At 41.7% G+C, this 24,344-nt stretch overlaps 1 protein-coding gene across 2 annotated transcripts in view; it reads left to right on the top strand.

The window, feature by feature from the left end:
* nphp4 (nephronophthisis 4) overlaps positions 1–24,344 on the top strand; it is a 130,014-nt gene that overhangs the window by 20,447 nt on the left and 85,223 nt on the right. For both annotated transcript variants that reach the window (XM_086107872.1, XM_086107878.1), the window contains exons 5-7: positions 6,451–6,600; positions 9,948–10,084; positions 24,025–24,173. In XM_086107872.1, coding sequence (XP_085963998.1) covers positions 6,451–6,600; positions 9,948–10,084; positions 24,025–24,173 — 436 coding nt within the window. The remainder of the gene's footprint in view (positions 1–6,450; positions 6,601–9,947; positions 10,085–24,024; positions 24,174–24,344) is intronic.

The raw sequence follows: 24,344 nt of genomic DNA, 5'->3' as shown, positions 1-24,344 counted from the left end.
CACTGTGAGGTCGACAGGCTAACCACTCTGCCACCGGGCTGCCCCACATTTTTGCATGTAAACACACAATTTGAATATAAATGATCAGAGAGAAGAATGAATTGTATGTGTCTGGAAAGGTTGCCATTTCACATTTAAATTTCCGTTTTATCATCTCTTTTGAAACAATTTTGAAACAGTGTGCCCTTGAGTAGAATCATGTTGGTTGAAGGATTTGGCGCAGGTATGCAGGGATGTAGACCTCAGCTAATGCCTTATTTTGACTGCAAATTAACTGAGACTGAATCAATAAACAGCATTTCTCCTGATTGCAGCCAAGCACTCAAACCGTGATCAATCAGTCATCCCTCAACGATCAATCAATAGGTTTCCAAGCACTTCCGGAACAAAATAATAAAGTTCTGAACTCGCTCTGTTTCAATTCGAGGAAGGTTACGTCATCACCGGAATCGAATGTAAAGACAAATCCGTTTGAGGTTTCCTCTTAATCCAATAGTTGTTTAAAGACAGTTTGTTAAAAGTCAGACTATGAACTACAAAACGCTCTGGTGCTTTCCAGTATGAATAACAATGTGCTCAGTGAGAGCACAGGGTTCCTGTCTTGGCGATCATGTCCCATGAATATTAGAAAGGCCTCTTTCAAACGGACTCTTACATGAGTTGAATTATTAACCACACGACTCGTTGTTTAGTCAAACGTTGCTCTTCTGTTTCAAGCGGCACACTGCTTGCTCTGTTTTAGCCCTTCTATGCCCCCCCCCCACACACACACACACCCCACCCCATCACCCGACATGTGACAGGGAGACACAGTGTCTTGATGTGAAACATTTTGAAAGGGGAATTTATGGGACTGAGGCAAGAACTGTAAAAAGAAGTCATTTGTTCTGTTGGATGAGCGACATGTTTTCTTTCAGCGGTCATTGATGTCACGTGTTAAAGAGTTATGATGATAACATGGCCTTTATTTCGCCGTTATTCATTATCCCCGCCATTACGTTGCTGCTGCAAACGATTTGGGCGGCCACATTAATCAGTCACGTATGTTGCTCGTAACTGATCAAAATTAAACACAATACAGGCTGCATTTAATTTCCTTCTAAATTCTCATTGGAACATGATATGTAAAAAGTTGGCCAAAATGGCCGCTTCCTCGCTGTTATTTATTCGCTTGTCCTTGAAACAAAGCTCTTTGTGCACAACACTATTGAATCGTTTTGTGAAACGGTATAAGGTAAGCCAACAAACTTGGGCCCTGCCAAGTCCGGCAGTCATGCTCACGTCGGTGTTGTGTCCACAGAGACTTTTTCTTCTGCTTGGAAAAACATCCAGCAGGTGCAGCTACAACACTGACTTCTGAATATGTTGTTGCTATCAGCGAGATTTCAAACTAGTCAACTGTTGTTCAGTTGTTTTGTGGAAAAAAACAAAACATAAAACTTGGACACAAAGACAACTGGCATTCACGGTATCAGTATCAGTAACGTGAGCGACAGTGCATATTGTGTTGTGATGAATAGGCCACTTTTCCAGTTTGTCCAAGTGGGATTTTAAATTTAACCCTGCATATTATTAGATTTTAAAGGCCATATGTTGATTGGATTGAATTTAGCTTTATTGGCTAAAGTACATCTTTTGGATAGTTTTTTTTTTCTTTTTAATCAAAGCCGTAAAGTGAAAAACATTTACCATATTTCCCGCTCTATAGATGGATCCACTATATGGAGCTACACTAAAGGGAATACAATACAATACAATACAATACAGCTTTATTTATGTAGAGCCCTGCCTGCAGTTGTTGTATGCACCCACTAGATGGAGCTATGCTAAAGGAAATACAATGCAATACAGCGTTATTTATATAGAGCCATCGCAACCGCTACAGCTCTAACAAAGCGCTTTACAGAACATTTAAAATACTACGTCCAAAAAATCTGAATATTGATCCATATGTAGCTCCATCAGGAAGTAGCATGCAGCACGACACAAAGTCCATAAAAATACAGAGTTTATCCCTTGGCAACCTGAACTGGTCACAAACACGAACATGCAACATATAAATACAAATGACATGACGAAACAATAAATGAAAGACAAAAGTTCTGAAGACAATTGATTCAACAAAAAGGCACACAAACAAACCTCGTGGGCTCACATCCACAAGGGGTTAAATATCCTGAGGAGGCTTGCTTGTCTCCTTCTTCCTTCATTTAGTCAGTAGTCAACGATGGTTTTGGTCGTTTCATAATGGCTGCGCAGAGCTCACAAAGCAGTTGTCTGTTGGTGAAGTGTGTGTTGGCATGACGATTAGTGTTGGGCAGAACCCTTTCAGGTTACAATTGCTTCCGAATAATCACTACTGATGTCATAGAAACACGTACAGGGAAACAACTCAGTGGGGAATATAAAGAGACTGGAACACCATATATAAGGTGCATCGGATGATAAAGCTTTTGAGAAAATTGAATGCCTTTAGGTGCGCCTTATAGTGCAGAAAATACGGTAATATTTCCTGCTGAGAATGTTTTATGAACTCTGCTATCTGGGCATTGCTGTCTTGTTAAAGGCCATCAGTGTATTAAATCTGTCTAGTTTGTCAAAATTTAGAGTTCCCCATTTGTTTCTTTCTGAAAGTTAACTCAGAAAAGTAACATGAAAGTACACGTTACAATTCAGAGACAGAATCGAATGGAACTAATTGCTTTTGAATGGTAGTAACTTGTAATGCACAAAGTACACCGGATATTACTAAATCATGGGCGCTGAGCCCTCGAAGTATATTAGTTGATCATTCCAGATGTTTTTTCCTTTCTTGAAGCTGGCATTATTTCTGTTATCATCTCAATTACTTTCTTCTTTCCCACTCAACCTGAAAACACTTCTATTTTTTTTTCTACATCTGCACCTCGGATCCCTTTCGTTTTCACATCTTGTGCCAAGCTGCTGCTCAGATGACTCTGAGGCATCACACGCCGCTCACTGCAGCTGTAAGGAGTCTTTTTTAGGGCTATTTTTCTAATCGCTGCACACGGCATCAGACAGGTACTCGAGGATGATGCATAATGAATAGCAAGAAATAAATGATGAAAAAGTTGTTGGCAACTGGGCACGAGTTCTGCCGAGCAAGTTCCATGTGATCTATATTGCTCTCATTTTTTTCTTCTCTCAGTTACTTCTGCATTTTGTGTTAGGGAGAGTTTTTTTTTTTTTTTTTTTTAACTGAAAGCGGCTTTCACCACTGGATTGTTTGTGAAACTGAAATGAATGTGTTGTAACCCAAGAGATTTCTCTAAGCCATCTTTCTCTCCTGGCTTTAGACTTTTTTTTGTGGTAACTGAGCTGTTGGGGAGAGTGAAAGAAAGAGATGACAGAGGAGGAGGGAATTTAGATGTTTCATAATCCACCACTGTTTTGATTAGGGGAGTCTTAAAAAATGTTCAAATTCACCGACAAATAAACTTCCATTGCATATACAAACAACAACAACAGAGCTACTGTGGATCTCTGGTGCACAAAATCCAAATGTCTATTATAATGAGAAATGAGAAAATGTCCCTGACATTGGTGTAGTTTGAAAATAGTGCATCATATTTTTTGGGGGGGGAGTCAATGTAGTCACAATACCGTATTTTCCGCTCGATAAGGCACTTCGGAGTAAGGCGCACCTTTACTGAATGGCCTATTTTAAAACCGTTTTCATATATACGGTGCACCACATTATAAGGCACATAGAATAGAAGCTACAGTAGTGGCTGCGGTTACATTATGCATTCACGCTAAAGGGAACAAAATACAATACCGCTTTATTCATATAGAGCTTTCACAACTGCCGCAGCTGTAACAAAGCGCTTGACAGCATTTCAAATATGTGCAAAAAAATCGGAATATCGATCCATATATAAGGTGCATCGGATTATAAGGTGCACTGTTGCCTACAGTGAAACTCCTCTGCAACGAAATCATGTTTGCAGCAAGAAATGTTTCACAACAGGGGGGTTTCACTGTAGCAAATTTGATCTCAGATGTAAGCACACACACACCCACACACATTCGGGGGTATTTTAGCCCATGTAGGTTTCGTTATAGAGGAGTTTCACTGTACTGAGAAAATGGAATGCTTTTAAGTGCGCCTTATAGTGCAAAAAATACGGTCCATCTTTAAACATGCAATAAGTATCCCATTTATGTCAAAATTTTGATTGTCAATCAATATGATGAGATTGTATTGTTTAGGAGGTAATTTATTTCACATTACATTTACTTGGGGTTTTATTTATTTTTTATAACATATGAATGTGTATGGAGAAGTGCTGAGCAAGTATGCTTCACATTCCAGTCTTTCACCCTTCCTGTGTGAATTTCTCCCTGTGCTTGCATGCATTTTCTCTGGATTTCTCCCCCATTGCAGAAACATGCAGGTTTCGATTGCATTGTCATTGAGCTACGTTTTTTGTTTATATGTGCCCTACGGATGACTGGCGACCAGTCTAAGCGTGTATCCTGCGCAGCCAGAGGATTCACTTGACCTGCAACCCTCATGAGAATAAACTGGAGCGAAAATTGATAGATGTGTTGAAGAGTTGCCGAATCTGGAATTGACGGACTTCGGCACTTGGTATTGATGCAATACACTAATTGGTGCCCTCATCCACTTGTGTATTGCGATGCTTGATGAAGTGCCATCAACCGCATTTACTGTACATTTTCATTGATCTCACAACTGCTGGTGTGTTGTTATAAACGGTGCTCCAGCATGTCATTCTTTGTCACTTCGCTGGAGTATGAAATAACCTTTAAATACACGGAGTGACGTGTGTAAATTTGAGTGGTACAACACTGAATTATGACAATAACTAAATATAGATGGACAATATATGGAACATACTCCTGTTGTGCATAGAGGAATAGCATATGGATTTTGCTACTGCGCTCCAGGACATTTTGATGAGAGAGGAATTTAAATGGTTTGAGGTTTATGGTTTGAGGCTGGTGTCTTAGCCTATCGTGGCAAATGCAACTCTTTGTATATTGGTTTGTCACTGATTCCGATGAAAGGTGAAATCATGAACCTTGTCAGAGTGAAACATTGTGAGGCTGTTGAGGCTTGAAGGCAGTCACCAAAGGGCCGCCCGCTCACCTCGCATATAGTCTGTGTTCAAAGTTAATGGCTGGGATTGTCTCGATGTGGTTGGATGACCTGCCACAACATCAAGCCGCAGACGCCTTTGGAGAAGCGTATTTTCCAATTTGAACGCTGTCATTTTGGTAAAGACCTGGAAAACGATGCTGGCGATGTAAAGGAATATTGCACTCAGGTCATTGACAGCCAAATGGAATGTTGAAAAATGAAAGCGTCTGCGTCTTGGGTGTCATGTTGTCAGTAGACTCACACCTGAAAATATTACACTGTCTGCGACGTACCATGGTGATGGATAATTCTTTCTCGGACGTGTAGACAATGATTTTTGAGTGCAATATCATATGTAAACTTTCCTTGGCAAAAATTCTGTCTGAAATTTCTGGCTAATTCTCTTAATTTTTTTGTGGACATTTGACATCAAAACGTGACACAAAAATGAGCACTTCATCCTTTTTTATTTTTATGTATTCAGATGAGGGTCTGATAACATAATTTGCGGGTTAGAATCCATCCGCAGCTGCAACACCGGAAGATAAAACCATGCATTCGCAAGAATAATAATAGAGAGGCCAAGGCTCAAGACTGGAATAAAAAATCTGCCTGGTAGTTTTATGGACAGATTTTCAAGTGAGCAAAAGTATTGGAACACATGAGTTCTAGGTGTTTCTAGTTGCTCAGGTGCATAAACATTCAAGAGAACTTGTTTAGGCTTTGGGTTTCATCTGTGAAAACCACATTTTCTATTTACCAAACAAAAACCAGAGAGCTGTCTTTGGGAGAAAAGCAAAACATTTTCAAGATGGGAGAAGAGGGAAAATCGATCAAAGCAACACACGCTCACACTCAAACCTCGGGACAGTTTTGAGTGTTCCATTAACCTGTCATGCATGTTTTTGGAATATGGGAGGAAACCGGAGTACCCGGAGAAAACCCACGCACCACCTTGCTGCCCTTCCCAAAACATCTTAGAGCCATTTTATTTCATGTAGAATCCTAAGAAGAAGCAATCGGATTGTGTGAGGATCTGGCTAAAGGTTGCAGATACAGTCATTTATTTTCACTCTTTGCGACGCTGTGGCAACAATGGAACTATCCACCCCACATTGTCTGTTTCTCATCCTCCATGAACCAAAGAAGTAGTCTGAAAATGAACAAACGGATGGATAAACGTCTGAATGAACTCAACAAATTCTATTTATATGTGGTCGAATATCTTTGATGTTTGTACAGTACTGGATGTAACGATTTTCTATTCAGCATAGCGGTTTGCCCGTGTCTTCTGAAAATGTATATTATTGTTGTGTTGCCAGACGGCGATCACCTGAAAGCTATTGACCAAACACATTTGGAATGTGTGCTCAAAGGACACCCTGCACTGGCTTCCATGATGCACCTCCTTCCAGAGAATGTCCTCGTGTCAGGCAATGAAACCATTCCTGGTCTGGCAGCTTCTCCAACAGGTAAACTTTCGTTCTCATTAAGCGATCATGTTGGGGCCCAATTCGCATGGAGGTCTTGATTTTTCCTGAGTCTATCCTTAAACTCAAAACAAGCATAACATGACATTTGTAGAAAATTCTAAAACCTGCAGTGATGTGTCAGGGGTAGCAACATTGAAACGTGTACACTGTTAACACAAATAGAGTATGTGGTACTTTAAATATAAAGGGTAATAGGCCAGAAATTGCAGGTTAACAGGAAACTGAAATGTCCAAACACTGTTGATTATCCATTTCATGCTACCTGTAACCTCATAACATGATAAACTGTCCACTGGAGTAACCGCTGTCCCTGAAAGCGTTAAAAAAAACAAACAAAAACAATTTGTAACTAATGCAAAATGTATTCAATATTTTGTAATAAAAAGGCATTAAAGATGAGATTAAAAAAAGTAGTTTGCATGCATGCTTGCAATCTCTCCATCCATGAATCCATTTTCTGTCGCTTATCCTGTTCAAGGTTGCGGCAGCCTCTTCCAATCCATTCCTTGGCCTGTTTACCAGTTCATCACCGAGCATCAAGAGAGGCACACAACCATTTATACGCACATTTACATTTTCACTGAGTGGGAATTGAACCCATTCTTGTTCATGAAGCATACAAAAATGTACTGGAAAATGCCCTGAGGAGTGTCATGTATAGCAATTTCCAGAAAAGCAACAGGTGTATAAAGAGCTGCAACATTGTCCTCCCCCTTATACTGGTGAGTTTATGCAGTGCTTCAGACAAACAGTGAATTGGCCCAGGCTGGCCGAGCCATTTTTATCCAAAAGGCGACTTTATCAGGTAATTGCATGTGAGGAGGACTGCAGCCCAGCTTGTTTTCTCTGTGCTGATGGATTTGGGCACGAAATATCTCAGCCTAAAACAAAAATTCTGCTTTGCCACAAGTACAGAATTTCTGGGCCAGGAAACTCAATTATTTGCCATCATTTTAGAACAATTTCTTGTAAAATGTATTGAGAAAAAAAAGTCTCAATTAACTTTACCGTTTGTATGGGGTCCAATTAAATCACACGAGAACAGGCTAAAAGTTATAAAATATACTACAGGAGCCAGTCTGGTGCACAATTTTGATAGTTTGTACCTCCAGCCTCTTTTGGAACTTTTTTTTCAATCAGCACTGGAAAAGTACTCGGGAAGTAAGTTACTCATAGGGAATGCGATGAAGTATGTCAGTGCAGAGCTGCAATCACTGGGAGTTTGTGGAAGGTGTGGTAATAGGCTAATCCTCCAATCATGCTGTGGCTCTGTGAGCAAGGGAGACCTAAGCTGCCTTTTCAGACCCCACTATCTTGATATTCACACCGCTTTCCAAACACTACGCAATCAAAAGCTCTAGGTTCACATTTACTGCTCCTGAAGAGCTTAAAATCACAGGCTTGATCTGTTGTGTCAGAGAGATGTGATTGCGTACTGTGTTTCTCTTTAACCAAATGGAAAACATCATTCATTTCTGTGTTTGTTTTGGAGTCGCAGGCATTTGACAGCATGGTGCACCGCAGTGGAGCAGTCACTCAGAAGATTTTAGTACTATAGTACCTTGTATCCTCCAAAAGTTGTGTAACAGGGAGTTTAAAAAAAAGATTGATTGATTGATTGATTGTAAATTCTCATGAGATGACATTGCTCTGCCGGGCATTCTTATCATTAATGCTTGGGTTAACCAAGAGCAAAAAGACCAACCATCATGCTATATTAACTCTTTCATTCCACAAGACGTATACTTGTACGTCTTTTTAAAATTATGCCCCGCCTACCAAGGACGTAGTTGTACGTCTAAGTATTTTTTTTGCGTCATAGAGAGGAAGAGGGGGTTGCTCCAGTGAAAAAGGCTGGGATTGAATGAGTTAAATGTGTGATTTCAATTGTCCTATGTGAGTCCACAAAAGAAGTAAAGAATAAAAGAATAAAATCCAGTCTTCCTACCTGTGCATTACCGAATGTGGATTATATCAACTCCTTTAGACATGAGTTCACAACCAAGTCACAATACAATACATCTTTATTTATACAGCGCTTTCACAACAGCTGCAGCTGTAACAAATCGCAGAATAGGTAACATAACATAACAAAATAATATTAAGACAACACATAACATAAGACCATAACCACAATTCCTGTATATGCTTTATAGTTTGAAGCGGTTCTGGATGAAAGAGGAGAGAATCAAAGTGTTCTTTCACCAGTGGAACAGAGATGTCATGCTCAAAATGTGCCCAAATCCGCTTCAATTCCAAGCGGCGACTCTCCATTTCAAATACGCATCCGCGCTATCCTCATCTTCGGCTCCACCAGCCATCCATCCAGCCGCTCCAACGCAGACTTTCCAACAGTGCCGACATCTCTGCTGAACAAAATGTGGCTGTGAAAAATGCTGCCCATTACAGGCGCAAAAAACACAAGCGCCCCGGGGAAGTCGAGTGGCCATAGTCAAAGAGCTCTGACATCCCCCCATGTCAAAATCAAAATCAGTGCTGGTACAAGCAGGTGCTGAGAAGGCTCATCCATCAAGCACAGCTTCTTCTCATTCGTTGAATGTCATGGCCAATCTTGTGATAATACCCAACACTGTAGAAGTATTATGGGGAAAAAAAACAGTGCAAGCTTTCACTGCATTGCCTTTCGTGGTGGTCTTTACTTTTTTTCAACCCCCTGGTGCCACCGCATGTTCACAATCCATATCACAGTGTTAACTTTAGTCCCAATTAATCCAGTCACTGTTGCGATATGTCATTTTGAACCACAGTGGTTAATGTTGTCAGTCTTAGAGAAGCGGTTCTTGTGGCTGCAGAGTTCACCAACAACCCAAGTGTCAACTTATTTGTTTAGGTTAAAGCAGGAACCATAATTTTATTGAAGCATCCCTTGGGTCCATGTAAATAAGGCTGCCATGGCCCATCTGGGTGCCTGGAAGCAAACACTAAGCATCCAAAGCAAATGTTCTGCTTAGTTTCTTAGAAAGTGCTCACGTCTAAGTTGTACTGGCACAACTGCACTCACGGAATCATGTCTTTTCTAATCTCATCCTCTGCTTTAGGACAGCGCAAATCAGGTTGCGACAGGACAGCGTTTCGAGGAATAAATGAGCCACAATTTACATAAAATATTCTTTTCCACATGTAACTTCCAGTTTATTTTGCAACATTGTTTCGTAGCTGCCATCCAACATTGCGGAGCTGAAATTCAGCGAAAAGAGGGCAAATGCCCGTAAGCGAAGCTGGAATGATTTCCGAAGCAAAGAAGGAAATCCCACAGATGCAAATGGCACAAACATACTTTGATGCTAAGTTTTCGCTGTCAACAGGGGATGCACTTTTGAAACCTCTGCTGCTCAAGATGCTGCCCTTCACATTGAGCAGACTGACAATCTGCCTCCAGCCGTCCCTCGAGGCCTTCGACAGTCAGCTGCTGCAGCTCATCAATGCCGACTGCCAGAACACGGTAAAGCCTTTCCGCCGTGACACGCTTGGCCTTTATCCGCCTTTCGCATGCCACATTGGTGATAACTGCAACAAATCACATACTCGACGGTCTTTGGACTTCGTTTTATTTTATTTCTTGTGCACCCAAGATTAGAGGTGATTGAGAGCAAAAACAAAGACTTCCCTCAAGGCAGTCGTCAACTATCGAATCCATAAGTGAGCTATCGAATGGTAAAGAACAAGCCAACAAGCTCCTACCTGTCTGCAGGCTTAATTGCTCGCTTCAACATAACTATTCTGAAATTGAAGCTTCGGCCGCCCATCGAGCTGAAGCAATCAGAGGCGATCGTAACTGAACCAATCAGAGGACGGATAAACTCTGGTCACAGATTATGCCAGATGGCATTCCGGTGGTGAATATACAATCTGATTAGCTAAAAGAAGAACGAACCAGTGTTTTCAGTGGTGTTTGTGTCGTTGACGCCTGCACTTGAGGTACTGAAGGCGTTGGATGGAATAATATAAGCATGGCAACGCATCAAAGCTGAAATCTGATTGGACCCTGAAAAAATAAATAACACACAGAGGATTGGAAGTTACGAGCACAAGACCCACACAATGAAATGAGGACAAAAGACTGTTGGAAATAAATGATTTCCACTTCATTTAAATTGTCAAATTAAGTCAGTGTTTCTGATGGTGTTTTTTACGCCTGCCGAGAAGGCCCTTGACGGAACACCACTGATTTCTCTCCATACTTAAAGATGTACAGGTATATATGTATATTTGAAGTGTTTAGGTGTGCTTTTGTGACACTCGTGCACATTCGATATCCACTGATTACATTTAATGGTCGTGAGGTTCATTTGACATATAAAAGATAACCGTGACAGCCTTGACACACCTCTACAAGGATTATTTCCTCCGCCCATGTGCTTTTCTTTATCTCGGTCTGTATTTATGCAATCTCCAAACACATTTCATTTTTTTTTCTTTTTTCTATTTTAATACAACTGCCACTGCACATTACCTCCCAATGAAATGCGTCTCACAGTATAATGTATTCTCTCCTTGTTGGGGTCCAATGAAACCGGATACTTCATCATATTTGACATCTGCAAAAAGTTGCCTTGCTAGTCTTGTACGACTGCAGAGTTGAGCACACATACAAATGTTATTTTGCGTCCAAGGATGTACAGTTCGCTTATTATTCTTCTTCCGCTCCTCTTTATCGCGCTTCATAGCAGCGCTGCCACGCCGCAAATTCAAATGAATGAGGAAAAATAATGGTTCTTATTATTTTATTCAGCCCACACAGTCGTCTGTTCCAAAAGCTTTTTCGTTAAGAAAATCAAAGGGGAGGTCATGGAGAGAAAAGTGATGAGCAAATGAAGCCATGACGTGACTAAGCTTCTTGTTTTTCAGATGCCGCTAATATGTTGCTCAATAGTGGCTGCCCTTTTCGAGTAACTAGTAATCTCTCGCTTTACTATGTCTAATCTAGTCATCGGATTGAAGTTACTAATCAAAGACTTAATTTGTTACTTTGTGACATAACTGTAAATTTCCCCAGTGTGGGACAAAGAAAGGATATCTTAATCTTAACATTAATCTTGTTGAGAGTAGATTTTTTTTGGAGGGGGGGAATACTAAAATGCAAAGAAAAAGCAAAACACAGGAGTGCAAAGTCAATCCTGATGCATGCTGAACCCAAGTCCCCGTCTAATAGCAAAAAATAAATGAATAAAATAACATAACTACAATTACATTAAAAAATAAGATCAAAATTAAAAGATGGGCCAAAATACAATCTCTCAGTTTCACTCTGTGGCAACTGATACACTGCCATGAAGATTTTTTTCATTCATTTTTTTTCCTCTTCTCATTTTTTAGCATGCTCTTTGAAGGACGTCACAAGCAGTGTGTCCACGCTCAGAATAGTTAGACTTTTTCTGTTAAAGAAAAAAAAAACTTTTTTTTTTCTGAGCACAATGACGACATTCTCGCATCTTTGAGAGGTGTTAATATGCGCTTTTTATCACTTACAGCTTTTAATGAAACTGTGTATGAGTTATGTGAGAGACAAATGCATGCGGATGGAGGAATAAAGGGTGTGTGACTTTTTGAAGTTTGACTCCCACCGGATTGTCATCAAGCTGTCTTTGAAGTGATGCTGACGCCTTACCCGCCAACTCCCTTTTTTTAGTTGTGTGAGTGAATATGTGTTAGTGTATTTTTGACTCTATGCCAGTGTGTGAAAATTAGGTGTGAAAATGGGAGGAATAAGGTGGCGGATAATTGTACAGTGCGGCATGAGATTAATCATTGATGCTTCCTGCTAGTTTGGCATACAGTCCCGGACCTCAGATAATCTTGCCATAAGTACGTCTATTTTTAGTGGAAAAACTATCACGCTGGCTTCTTATTACACTTATCTTTTCAAGCAGGCATCATATAGCCAGTGTCCTAGATTTTGTGCATTTGATGACTTCTCCGTCCACTCTACGAATTTGTAATGCCGTTTAATGAGCACACGACTAATTTGCGCGATGCTCTTGAACCTCTGCAAACATTCACTGACCCCTGTTTTAAGAAACTAACGTTGACATTAACCTTCATCTTCATTGCACCCTGAGCGTGTTTGACCTCCTCATAAGCGGCGGCGACATCATCACCTTCCGGCGTCCTGCAGCAACGGTTCACCTACGCCTCTGATAAAATCCATTACTCTTGATAAAAAAAAAAAAAGCTTGAGATCTTGTCAGAAATTAAGTAACATCTTGGCTCCTGATCAAATGGAGAGTGAGAACAGAAGACGACAAAGAGGGGGAGTGAGGAGCGGACGGGGACCGGTGCTTTGCCAGAGGCAGAACAAAACGCCCAAGGCTGATTTAATGAATAGAGAAAGACTGCCAACAAAGCTCCAGGAACTTTTCATTTGTCCTAAAATAGGAAAAAACTCCCTCAAAGTAGGACTCCCCCTGCAGATGTGCAGCTTGTTTCAAATGAAAAAAAAAAGGAGGTAGCAAAATCCCAGAAATAAGAGGCCGTTTCATGATGTCTGGTGTGCCGCTTTGTTTCTCTTAACCTTGTGACTGACCCCGCATAACGGAGGTTTTTGGAGCAAGCTGCTACTCCGTATGACATATCTTGATGGCACGGATTGCAAAGTGCAGGACCATGAGGTTCCCCTTCATGAGATAAAAAGCGCATTTACTCTATCTGGTGTCTTTCTCTCTTTCTAGGCTGATGAAACGCCTCGGCTTCCCAAGCAAAATTCTAACCAATCGCACAAGATGTTTTAGCAGCAACAGTATTTTTGCCCCACCAAAATACCATATTTTCCTCACGATAAGGCACACCTAAAAGCATTCAGTTTGCTCAAAAGCCGACAGTGCGCCTTATAATCCGATGCACCTTATATATGGATCAACGTTCCGATTTCTTGGACACAGAGTTTTAAATATTCTGTACAGCGCTTTGTTACAGCTGCAGCGGTTGTGAAAGCTCTTGAGATGTTGAGATTTCACTAGACCAAAATATATTAGTATCAAAGTCAATGTTGGGCGGCCCGGTAGTCCAGTGGTTAGCACGTCGGCTTCACAGTGCAGAGGTACCGGGTTCAATTCCAGCTCCAGCCTCCCTGTGTGGAGTTTGCATGTTCTCCCCGGGCCTGCGTGGGTTTTCTCCGGGTGCTCCGGTTTCCTCCCACATTCCAAAAACATGCATGGCAGGCTGATTGGACGCTCTAAATTGTCCCTAGGTGTGAGTGTGGGCGTGAATGGTTGTTCGTCTCTGTGTGCCCTGCGATTGGCTGGCAACTGATTCAGGGTGTCCCCCGCCTACTGCCCGGAGACGGCTGGGATAGGCTCCAGCACCCCCCGCGACCCTAGTGAGGATCAAGCGGTTCGGAAAATGGATGGATGGAAGTCAATGTTGTGCAGAAAGAAATACGTCTTTCCACAAAAAGCTCATTTTCTCTTGATTTAGTCCCAGATTGGTGATTTGAGTGCAACCAAGCTATTTTCAGTCTTTCATATGCTACCATCTTCAGATAGTCAAAGCACAATATTCTGTCGACCTTGAAACAGGAGTCAAAATGTTTGAAATTGCCTGGCACTCTCGGGGTTGCCTTTTTGGAAAACGCTTGGTATTGAAAGAGTTCAACATGGAAGCGAGCAACCACAACTATAATATGCCTTACCTTACTGTGGTCTATCACGATGGTGAAGTTAAAATGCAGTTGACTTTTCTTTTATGTCTTTTTCCTTAAATGCTGGCCGCTTGTAGGACCCAACCATTTCTTCTTGTAAGTGGGGGGGGGGGGGGGGTCATAGTGGGAGTAAATTTTAAACACACGTTTTACGTACACACTGTCGAGAAGATATAAGGAGCAGCATAATAACATTTTGCATTGATAGATTCATTGCCAATGTTCGGAGTGGCAAGTGGTGGGTCAAGACGTATCATGTAAAGGTGGCAGCTGAAAAACGGCCTCTGCTGATACGCTCTAAAAATATTTTATTTACTTGGTTTTAATACACGGCCTGGTGGTCCAGTGGTTAGCACGTCAACCTCATGGGTCGTGGGTTTTCTCCGGGTACTCCGGTTTCCTCCCACATTCCAAAAACATGCATGGCAGGCTGATTGAACACTCAAAATTGTCCTCAAGGTGCGAGTGTGAGTGTGGATGTTCATCTCAGTGTGCCCTGCGATTGGTTGGCAACTGGTTCAGGGTGTCCCCCGCCTACTGCCTGAAGATAGTTGGGATAGACTGCAGGAAAATGGATGGATGGATGGGTAATTTTAACACCTGCTGTGCTCAATGGATATCCTCAAAAACAGTTATTCAAATAAATAATAAAAATGTGGACATTTAAAACAACTATGATGTCCTTTTTTTTCCCATAACGCATTGCCAAGACATCGGATTGAGACTCGGGTATTGGCAGATATTCAAAATCAAGCGACTCAGACTTGCAAAAAAATAGGATCGGCGCATCCCTAATAATGAGCCAATGCGGGGGGGGGGGGGGGGGTGTCAGTCCTTCATTGATGTGGACGTCCAGTGAGAGTTTTAAACTGTCAAAAAAAAAAATGCCACACTCACAGTGTGGGTAAGAGACATAATTGCCCGTCGTAAAATGAGTTTGAGTATGTTTGACGGTTTCCAGCAAAAGAGAAGAAGGCTACTTACCGGTACATTAAAAACGTATTGGGAGTTCATCAGAATTTGCGGTCCCAGGGGCGATATTGTATGAAATGTTATTAAGCCTGCATTTCCGCATTAATAATTTACATGTGGAAATTGAGGTCTTGCTCTCTTTATGAGTCAATCAATCAAAGTTTAAACTTTACATCTCCACATGCAGGCACAGAGGTTTAATAAGTGCTTATAAAACATTTCCCCCCTGGGGTCTCAAACTATTACCACAAATCCAAATGATATCTTTTAACGTTAGTATTAGCATGAATATTGTTGTTCTTTTGTTGTTGGATCCTAAAGCGTATGCTATGAGGAACATCGGCCTCTGGGTTGACTAATTCTGCCGGAAATTCCTTTTCATGAAGTTCGCTATGAAACAAAAAAAAATGAAAAGGACAGTGCTGATTGTATGGAGACATTTGTAGTGCATATTATGAAACATACTACGCCTGTATGTAACGAAATGGGTTTTGGAAGGACAAAAACACCAAAATGCAGCATCCGATTCTGATTCCTGGAAGTGATTTAGCAGTTGGGCCAAAAGCGATTTACTCGAACCGCTGTAGCAGTTGAAATGTGTTAAGGAGTAGGGAGGTGGGAGGACGAGAGCGGCATGCTAATGATGCTGCCACTGTTTCTCGCAATGGATGACTCATGCTCAATATGGGGGCGCAAACATCCACAGTGTGGGTAGCAACACATACGTGTGTGCACGTATACCAGCGCACATGCCGTCAGTCTTTCTCTTTTTCCCCAAATGACTTCCTCTTTTTGCGTCGGTGCTGGATAAAAGACAACGCTCGACAGTACAGTTTGATGTTTTTAAAATTTGCCTGAGCAGTACATAGTATGTCATGGGTCGATATATCTATGGACTGTATATTAAGTCAAGAGCAGCTCAAAGCAAAGATTTGGTGTCGTCAGTGCGGCATATTTTGTGGGTCCTGGGGTCCTCCTGGTGACTTTTGACAGCAAGCCTTAAATCTCAGATAAATGGTAAATGGAGTGCTCTCATATAGCTCTTTATCTACACCATATGGTGCCCAAAGCGCTTTACAAAGCCTCACATGCACCCATTCATGCATATATTCATGACGCCAATGGGATGGGGATGAAGACCAGGAACGGTTGCCATTCTTTGATTCGAATGTGACGGCAACCTCAGCATGTCGTCCTCTTCATCATCGGATTCCTCCTCATCAATTATTTCTTGGTCTAGGATTGTATTATGTGTCATTTTGAGTTTCTGACACATCTTCACCAAATCTATCTTTGCTATCCTTTTCCTCCTTCTCATTGTTTTAAGTGTGTGCCTCAGCTCAGTTTTTACATGATTAATTCATTTTTAATGGACAGTCATTTTTGACCAGGAACACAAATAGACAAAAGTTGAATAAAATGGTATGTCAATTAATGTTTTGCTTCTGTGTGTGTGTGTGTGTGTGTGTGTGTGTGTGTGTGTGGGTGTGGGTGTGTTTTCGAACCCTCTTTGTGGACGAAGTCATGGAATCTTCGGTCACTCCAAACAAATTAACTCCAACTTTCAGGGAGAAAATTTTTAAACGGCCAAATTACCCTGGGACACAACACAAGGTGTTAGTCGCGTTTTGTTATCACCCCAAGCGGTGTTTATATTTGATATATTTAGTCGTGACTCTTCAAAGAATAAAGCACTCACGAAATGATTTACTGAGCAGTTTCACCGATGCAAATTGCACGCACATATACACGCGCGCCCTTCCTGTGCGGAGTTTGCATGCTCTCCCCGTGCCTGCGTGGGTTTTCTCTGGGGTTTCCTCCCACAGTCAAGAACATGCATGGCAGGTTAATGAACACACTAAATTTGCCCCTTTGGTGTGAGTGCAAGTGTTAATTGTTGTCTGTTGATGTGTGCCCTGCGATTGGCTGGCAACCAGTTCAGGGTGTCCCCCGCCAACTGCCCGAAGACAGCTGGGATATATATATATATATACATATATATATATCCATGTATGTATGCAGTATATACACTGTATATATATGTATATGTGTATATATTTATATATATAAATATGCACGAAGACAGCCTCTCCCAGCTGGCTTCGTGCAGTGGGCGGGACCCTGAACTGGTTGCCGGTCAATATATATGAGTATATAACGCACGTGTTGTTTGTACTGGTCAGAGGATTGCAGCTGTACTGTGAACTGATTAAAAAAGTAAATAAATAACTGGATGATGTAGATGACTTGATAATTGCCTTAATCAAATCTCGTGACTCCCTGCCTGTTTTTCTCCATCTCTTGATTATTCTTAAGATGGCCGTTTTATGATGTGTATTATTACCTTTAACAGCTACAGCCTCGACAAAGGTGTCACCAAAGCGCCGGCACCAAAGCAGACAAACAGCTGATGGCTGGTCACCCTTTATTGAGTGAGGAATCGTGTTTGGTTATTTGAAAAGTCAAAATGGGCACCACTGCCTTTCACGATTGTGCCGACAAGAACCAATACTTTTGGAAAAGGTTCTAATTTTACTATGTATGATTTTCAGGGTTTGGAATGCAGTTGCTAGCACGTTCGTTGTACTACTCGTGAACAGCCGCTTGTTTTTTTTTTTTTTTTTTTTTCCTCCCCTATATGATGATTTTAATTTAACCACACAGCAGCGTGGTTAGAATTAAAATCATCACGACGATGATTACCCTCAAATTAACTCCGCTTGAATAGTCTTCAGTTTTGTCGGGCTGGAATATTAATCAACATCATCAACAATAAAAGCATGGCCCTAAAATGAACTCACACCATTAGGAAATTGGAGAAAAGACCGGATAACAAAAAGACTTGGCGAATGGATCAAAAAGTAATGGGAGATAATTTTGACATGAGATCATTTTGGATAATCAGCAAGAAGAGGGAACATAATGTCGCTGGCTCGATCCAAAAGAAAGGATGTAATTATCCTATGAGTCACAGCTTCATTTCCATATTTGGGGCTGTTTATTATTGAATTCACACCGTCTTCTCAAAATGCCTTTTTTCCCCCTCCTCTATTTTCTACAGTGTGTTGAGGAGAAACTCCCCACATGTGTAGGAGCCTTCGATGACGGATGGAAATTAATGATTGCAAGAGCGACAAATGTTTTCTGGGTTTCTGTGCTTTGGAGAAATAGTCTCGGGGTCGTTCTTCTGCGCAATGGAAGAGCCACATTACAAATATGATAAGATTTAGAAAAAAACTTCACGCTGAGTCCTCAAGGCCACATCAATATCATGCTTTTTTTTTTGACACAGGCAAGCAACCATGAATGCAGTTGTGGCACCTGCTTGTTTCTCTCCAGTTTCCTCTTCTTCCAACAGAAATTTTACGGCATGGCAGAATTTCATTCGCCTTTAGAATGTCTACACAAGGACGACTTTTCTAATTAAACGCAACCCCACCCACCCACCATAAACTATCTCTAATGCACTTGTTTACTTGTTAACAAAACAAACCGCCTCATAAAGTCTACAAATTTGTCCCATTCAGCTTCCCTCTTTGTTTTCCTTTTAATGACACAAACAGCGTTTTAGTCACATCAGCCCCAAACAACTTTTTTTTCCCACTTTTTCCGCCTGGCTTGTCAAGTGCTCAGCCTGAACGCTAAAGGGACCGTGTTGATTGGATCCACAGCTCCCGACAGAAGGAGGATGTGCATTGATATCAACCGAAGCAAGAGACAACAAACTTGTGTGTGTGTGTGTGTGTGTGTGTGTGTGTGTGAACGTTCAGGCAGATGCAAACGCCTGGAACATGTGCGCTCACCATTCCGAAAAAGCTCTGGTTGTATGACGCTTGAAATGGAGTACAATTTAACTTGGTGAGGTGGGGGTGGGGGTGGGGGGGTTCTGTGGGTCCATTTCATTGTTCCCCTTTAAGCTTCTTAGCTGTAAAAGATTCAGATTGCGAGGCAAGGGAGGAGGAATTACGTAACGATCGAAGCTTGAGAGCGTCAGGAGAGAGAAGAAAGGAGGAACTGATGAAGTGCGGAAGAAGAGTGGCAAAATAAATGAGAAGACCTAGAAAGGATGGGGATCGGAGGGAGCAAAACGCAAAAGTATGAAAGGGAACGCAAACATTTTAATTGATGTTTTCCTTTAAACTGCTTTGAATATTGCTTTCACATGAAAACACTTCCATGGTTGTTCTATTATATGGGAGAGAAACGGCATTTCCTCTCATCTTGCCGATCGTTGACGAGAAAACCACAATGCTAATTAGAATCCAGATGTCTCTGGAAGCACACTTTTATGCCTGTAAAATATGCCACCCTTCTGCTAAATGTCATTGCTTTTGTTTTATGTGCCTATTAATCAGCATCCTAAAAGTCTAATGGCGTCCAACCATCCCAGTTTTGTGCATAACATAGTCCAAAACGAATCTGTGACACAGTTTAAGTTCCAAATCCGCATGGTTTGTCGTTAGCCTGCAATGGCCTTTGAAAACCAAAGACCATGCAAAATAAGTGGATTTGAATTCTGTGTCAGTGTGACGTACAGGTAGATCCCGCATTCGCCATGCAAGTACCTGCTCACGTCATGGTTGCAATACAAAGTCCAAATGCCGCTAAGACGACAAATGAGCCGGAATATTGTGCAAACCCCCAAACCTTTGTAATAGCTGACAACCTGTTTTTTTTTTTTTTGCCAGTACAGCCACACTTTGGTCAGTCAGCTTCAGAGTGTTCTCTGTGTGGCTGAGAGGTCATGAGCCAAAACCATGGTGGTGGATTTTGGGGTGGGGGGAGGAGGAAAATGTGTGTGTGCATGTGTGTGTGTACAGTAAAAATATACACACACTCTCTCTCACACACAAATACACACACACACACACACATTCATATAATAGAACCTTTGGAGAAGTGAGAACCCTGAAAAAGCAATACAAACCATGTTGGTTGAGGAAGCAATTAGACATGTGTTCGTGCACATACAACTGTACAAAATAACACCAAATTACAGAATTTATCTGACATTCTCTTATCATTCAGAGTTGCGTTTGTGCCATTTGAAATCGCCGCATCAATTTTGAATGAACATTGAAAAATGTCGATTTGATGAATGCAGTTTTTATTATTTGCTCAAAGCAATCACCGTTAATGTCAGGAAAAAGATTTTACTGTGATTTATTGATTTTTGTTCAGATCACATGAGGAAACTTGTCACACAGTTCTTTCTTCGTCCAAAGTGAAATAATTAGGTCTTTATGTCCTTTTTAGAATTGAGGTAACTAAAGTTTGGCACTCGTTCCTCTGTTACTGGTTTCATACTTGAGAGAGAAAACATGATTAATCCAGTTGAGAAATATCAAAATCAACACAAAATGATTCCTTGGCAAAATGAAGGTGTGAAAATTGTCCCAACAGTGAATATACTAAATACGTGGAGAAAAAAGATCAAATAATTATCTTAAATCATTTTAGAATTTATGAACATCTTCAGCACAGCGTCTGTCTCCGCCATGTTTCTGGGGTGAGTTCTGGCGCTATTCATTGTTGTTTTTCAATGCTGAGCTGTGGCATCCTACATATTTCCCCCCCTAATATCTGTGTAGCATACGCCTAGGGAGTCGTAAGTTGTTTGTCTACCATTGTTTACCTCAGCTGATTAAGTGCCCCTGTCGGAGACGCTATTCAGTTGAGCTATTTTTGTGTTGAAATATATGCTATACTCTCCTGTCAGCGATCGTCTTACCTCTGGCACTTGGCGTAGGTGAAAAAAAGTAATTGGATGGAGTCTACCCTTTATGTTCCAGCTGGAAAACCGTCGCGTCACACCCCCTACGCCAAATGAGAGCCGCCGTGGTTGAAACACTCCATACGTGCTGGGTGAGCACCGAGCCGGTGGGTCACGGCATCCTCGAACAAAATGAAAAGACAACTCCAACAAAACGAACCGCAGCGGCCCTGTAGAAAAGGTCTGCTGGGTATTCATTATGGAACCCTGGCATATTCATTTGGATTGCCTGAATCTCTCCCATCGCTACAGAATGCGAGATAAGAAGGGTTCATGAAAGAAGCTAGATGAAGGCATCAGTTCAGGTTATATAGTCGGAGAACCAAATCCAGTGTCCCCCAAGATGGTAAACTCAACTGTTGCTCATTAGTCAGACGATGTGAAGCAACATCATGACAAGGCCAGTTACCGTATTTTCCGCACTAAAAGGCGCACCTAAAAGCCTTCCATTTTCTTGAAAGCTCACAGCGTGCCTTAAAATCCGATGCGCCTTGTGTATGGTCATTACGGTAATATGTCGACCCCAAAATGGCTCCTTGCTAGCGACATGCTTACAACGCAGAGTTCAAACGAAAGGCGATCGGGTTATGCAGTTGAACATGGAAATAGAGCGGCGGCAAGAGAGTTCAACGTTAACGAGTCAATGTTATAACTTGCTGTTGGTGAAGTGAACTGTGTCGCTGCATTATTAAATAAGTTTTACTGACATCTGATCGTTCTGTTGGCCTTTCCTTGAACGTAGCTCCATCTAGTGGATGCACTGTAGATTGCATCTTATAACGCGATGCGCGCAATGTATGAAAAAAATTACAAAATAGGCCATTCATTAAAGGTGCGCTTCATAATCCAGTGCACCTTTTAGTGTGGAAAATACGGTAGTAAACAGAGAGAGGAATGATGGGGACGATCAGAGCGAATCTGTAAATTTGAAGCAAACAAGCAGTATTTTATGTCGTTTGTACAGTAACAAGGAAGATAGGGCCTTGCTGTTGCTTCTTGGAAGTGACACGGCAAAGGGGGGGGGGCAGAAACAAAGCAGATTTGAAATGCAAATTTGATTGAGATGATGTGGGCGGATGTGGAGAAGTCTGGAGCAGCGAGAGGGACAGGAAGAGCGAATGGCCAGAGAAGAAGGATGCAGGTAGGAGCGTAGGAGTGGAAGATGTGTCGAGAGGGACGAGATTGAAGTGTAGAGAAGTAGAAGGTGAGGGGAGCTCAGTGGGACGCTGTACTCTGGGGTGAAAGTTGACGTTCAGTCTGTGGAAATTTGTTTGGGGAAGTGGAGCTGCAGTCGAGGTCTCTCTTGCCCACGTCCTCGCAAAACATGTTTTCACTTATTTTAAGCAGTTTGTTCGGAAGACATCTTGCTTGACCTCACCTTGTCTTGCCACACATGCGCGTGCGCACACACACACACACACACACACACACACACACACACACACACACACACACACGCACACAATTTTATTCCTTGCTGTGCGAGATCTCTCTCAACTCATGTGTATTGCTGATGAGATGGGATGTGAATATTTATAGAACAGGCCCAACTTTTCAAGTTTATCAAATGCGCTCTTCTTGAAAACAAAAAAATACATCATCACACCTGATTTGGGGAAAATGGCCCAGCCCCCCTCCACCCCTTTTGACTCTACATTGAAACTCTTGAAACCTTTCATAGAATTTCCTGCAACAGTGGGACCTCAAGTCAGTGTCAAAAATTTGAACCACCATCGGAGACCACTGACATCATCTGCGAATCTGTTTTGAGGAACTTGACTTGAATTGAATCCCACTTTAAACTTGAAGCATGAGGTGAAAAATTAGTGTTAATAGTATTAAGTCAGCCAGGCGCTTCATGATCTTTTGTAGATGTCTCCATTCAATGAGGAGATCAAGGAGCATTGCCTCATGCCCCCAAAGTATTTCTACCTCCTCCCCCCTCACTGATATGACGATGTGAGATGAAAAATGAAATCAAATTTCATCAATCCTTAATTTTGCACTTGTATTACCATCCATTTTCGACAACATTTGTCCTTGTTAGGGTCAAGGAGCCAATCCCAGCTGACTCCGGGTGAGCAAAAAATGCCGATATCATGAATAAAACTTGCATGACAGCGAGCAGTTTGACCTTGGAAATTATTATTTCATATTTTTTTTTGTTCAGAATCAGAATCAGAATCATCTTTATTGGCCAAGTATGTAGAACACACAAGGAATTTGTCTCCGGTATAACACGCTGCATTAGTATCATCGTAAACAACAAATCATTGAACCATTTTAGAGTAACCAGTAGCAGTATTTGTAGTATAAGAAGAGTGACTACGTCAGTGACTGTTTAAGGAGTTAATGGCTAGAGGGAAGAAGCTGTTTAAGTGTCTACTGGATTTGGTGCGCATGGATCTGTAGCGTCTGCCCGAGGGGAGTAGCTGGAAAAGGTGGTGGGCAGGGTGCGGGGGATCCAGGAGGATTTTCCGTGCCCTTGTCTTGATTCTTGCAGTGTGCAAGTCCTCAAGAGTGGGTAGGGTGGTGCCAACGATTTTTTCCGCCGTCTTAACTGTCCGTTGAAGTCGGATTTTGTCCTTTTTTGTGGCGGCCCCAAACCAAACCGTGATGGAAGAACACAGGATTGATTCGATGACTGCCGTGTAGAACTGTCGTAGCACCTCCTGTGGCAGGCCATGCTTCCTCAGCAGCCTCAGGAAGTACATCCTCTGCCGGGCCCTTTTCAGGATGGAGATGGATTGTTGTCGTTGTTGTTAGCATTTCCTGTAGAAGGTCGCCGGCGTCCTGAGGCAAATTGTGTTAAACATTCGAAGTTCAACTGTCAATTGTACTGAGAGCATGTTGCACGTTGATTTGCCATTTTTATGTTGGATGCTTTTTTTTTTTTTTTTTGCAATGATGCTCTGATTGTTGGAAATTAGACCTATGCATCCTCAAATGAGAAGTCATTGAGTAGATGATGTCAAGAGCTACTTTTGCTTTTATTTTTCAGCAACAGCCAAGCCAAGAGAGCTCCCTGAAGACGGTTGTTATCCAGGAAAGAAGGCTTCATGTAGGGGTCCACAATGGCTGGTGTTTCATTGATACACCGCAGATAATGGTGCTCGAGCCCCTATCGGGGGTCAAAGGGCGAGTGGACAGGTGAGCACCATTTTTACATCACATAACAACAAATGGATTGCTTCATCAGTCTAATTTTATGACCGTCATATGTAAGGCTTTTTGTGCGTTGATGTGTGCTCATATTGTTTTCTTTACATTTTCTGCGTTGTTGAAGTCCTCATAGTCGAGACGAATACAACGTACTGACTC

The sequence above is a fragment of the Hippocampus guttulatus genome, chromosome 1 (assembly GCF_054856545.1).
Source record: "Hippocampus guttulatus isolate MCC_2025c chromosome 1, RoL_Hgut_1.0, whole genome shotgun sequence".
Lineage (NCBI taxonomy): Eukaryota > Metazoa > Chordata > Actinopteri > Syngnathiformes > Syngnathidae > Hippocampus > Hippocampus guttulatus.
Note: the sequence above shows the minus strand (reverse complement) of the source record. Positions and strands in the feature narration are given on the sequence as shown.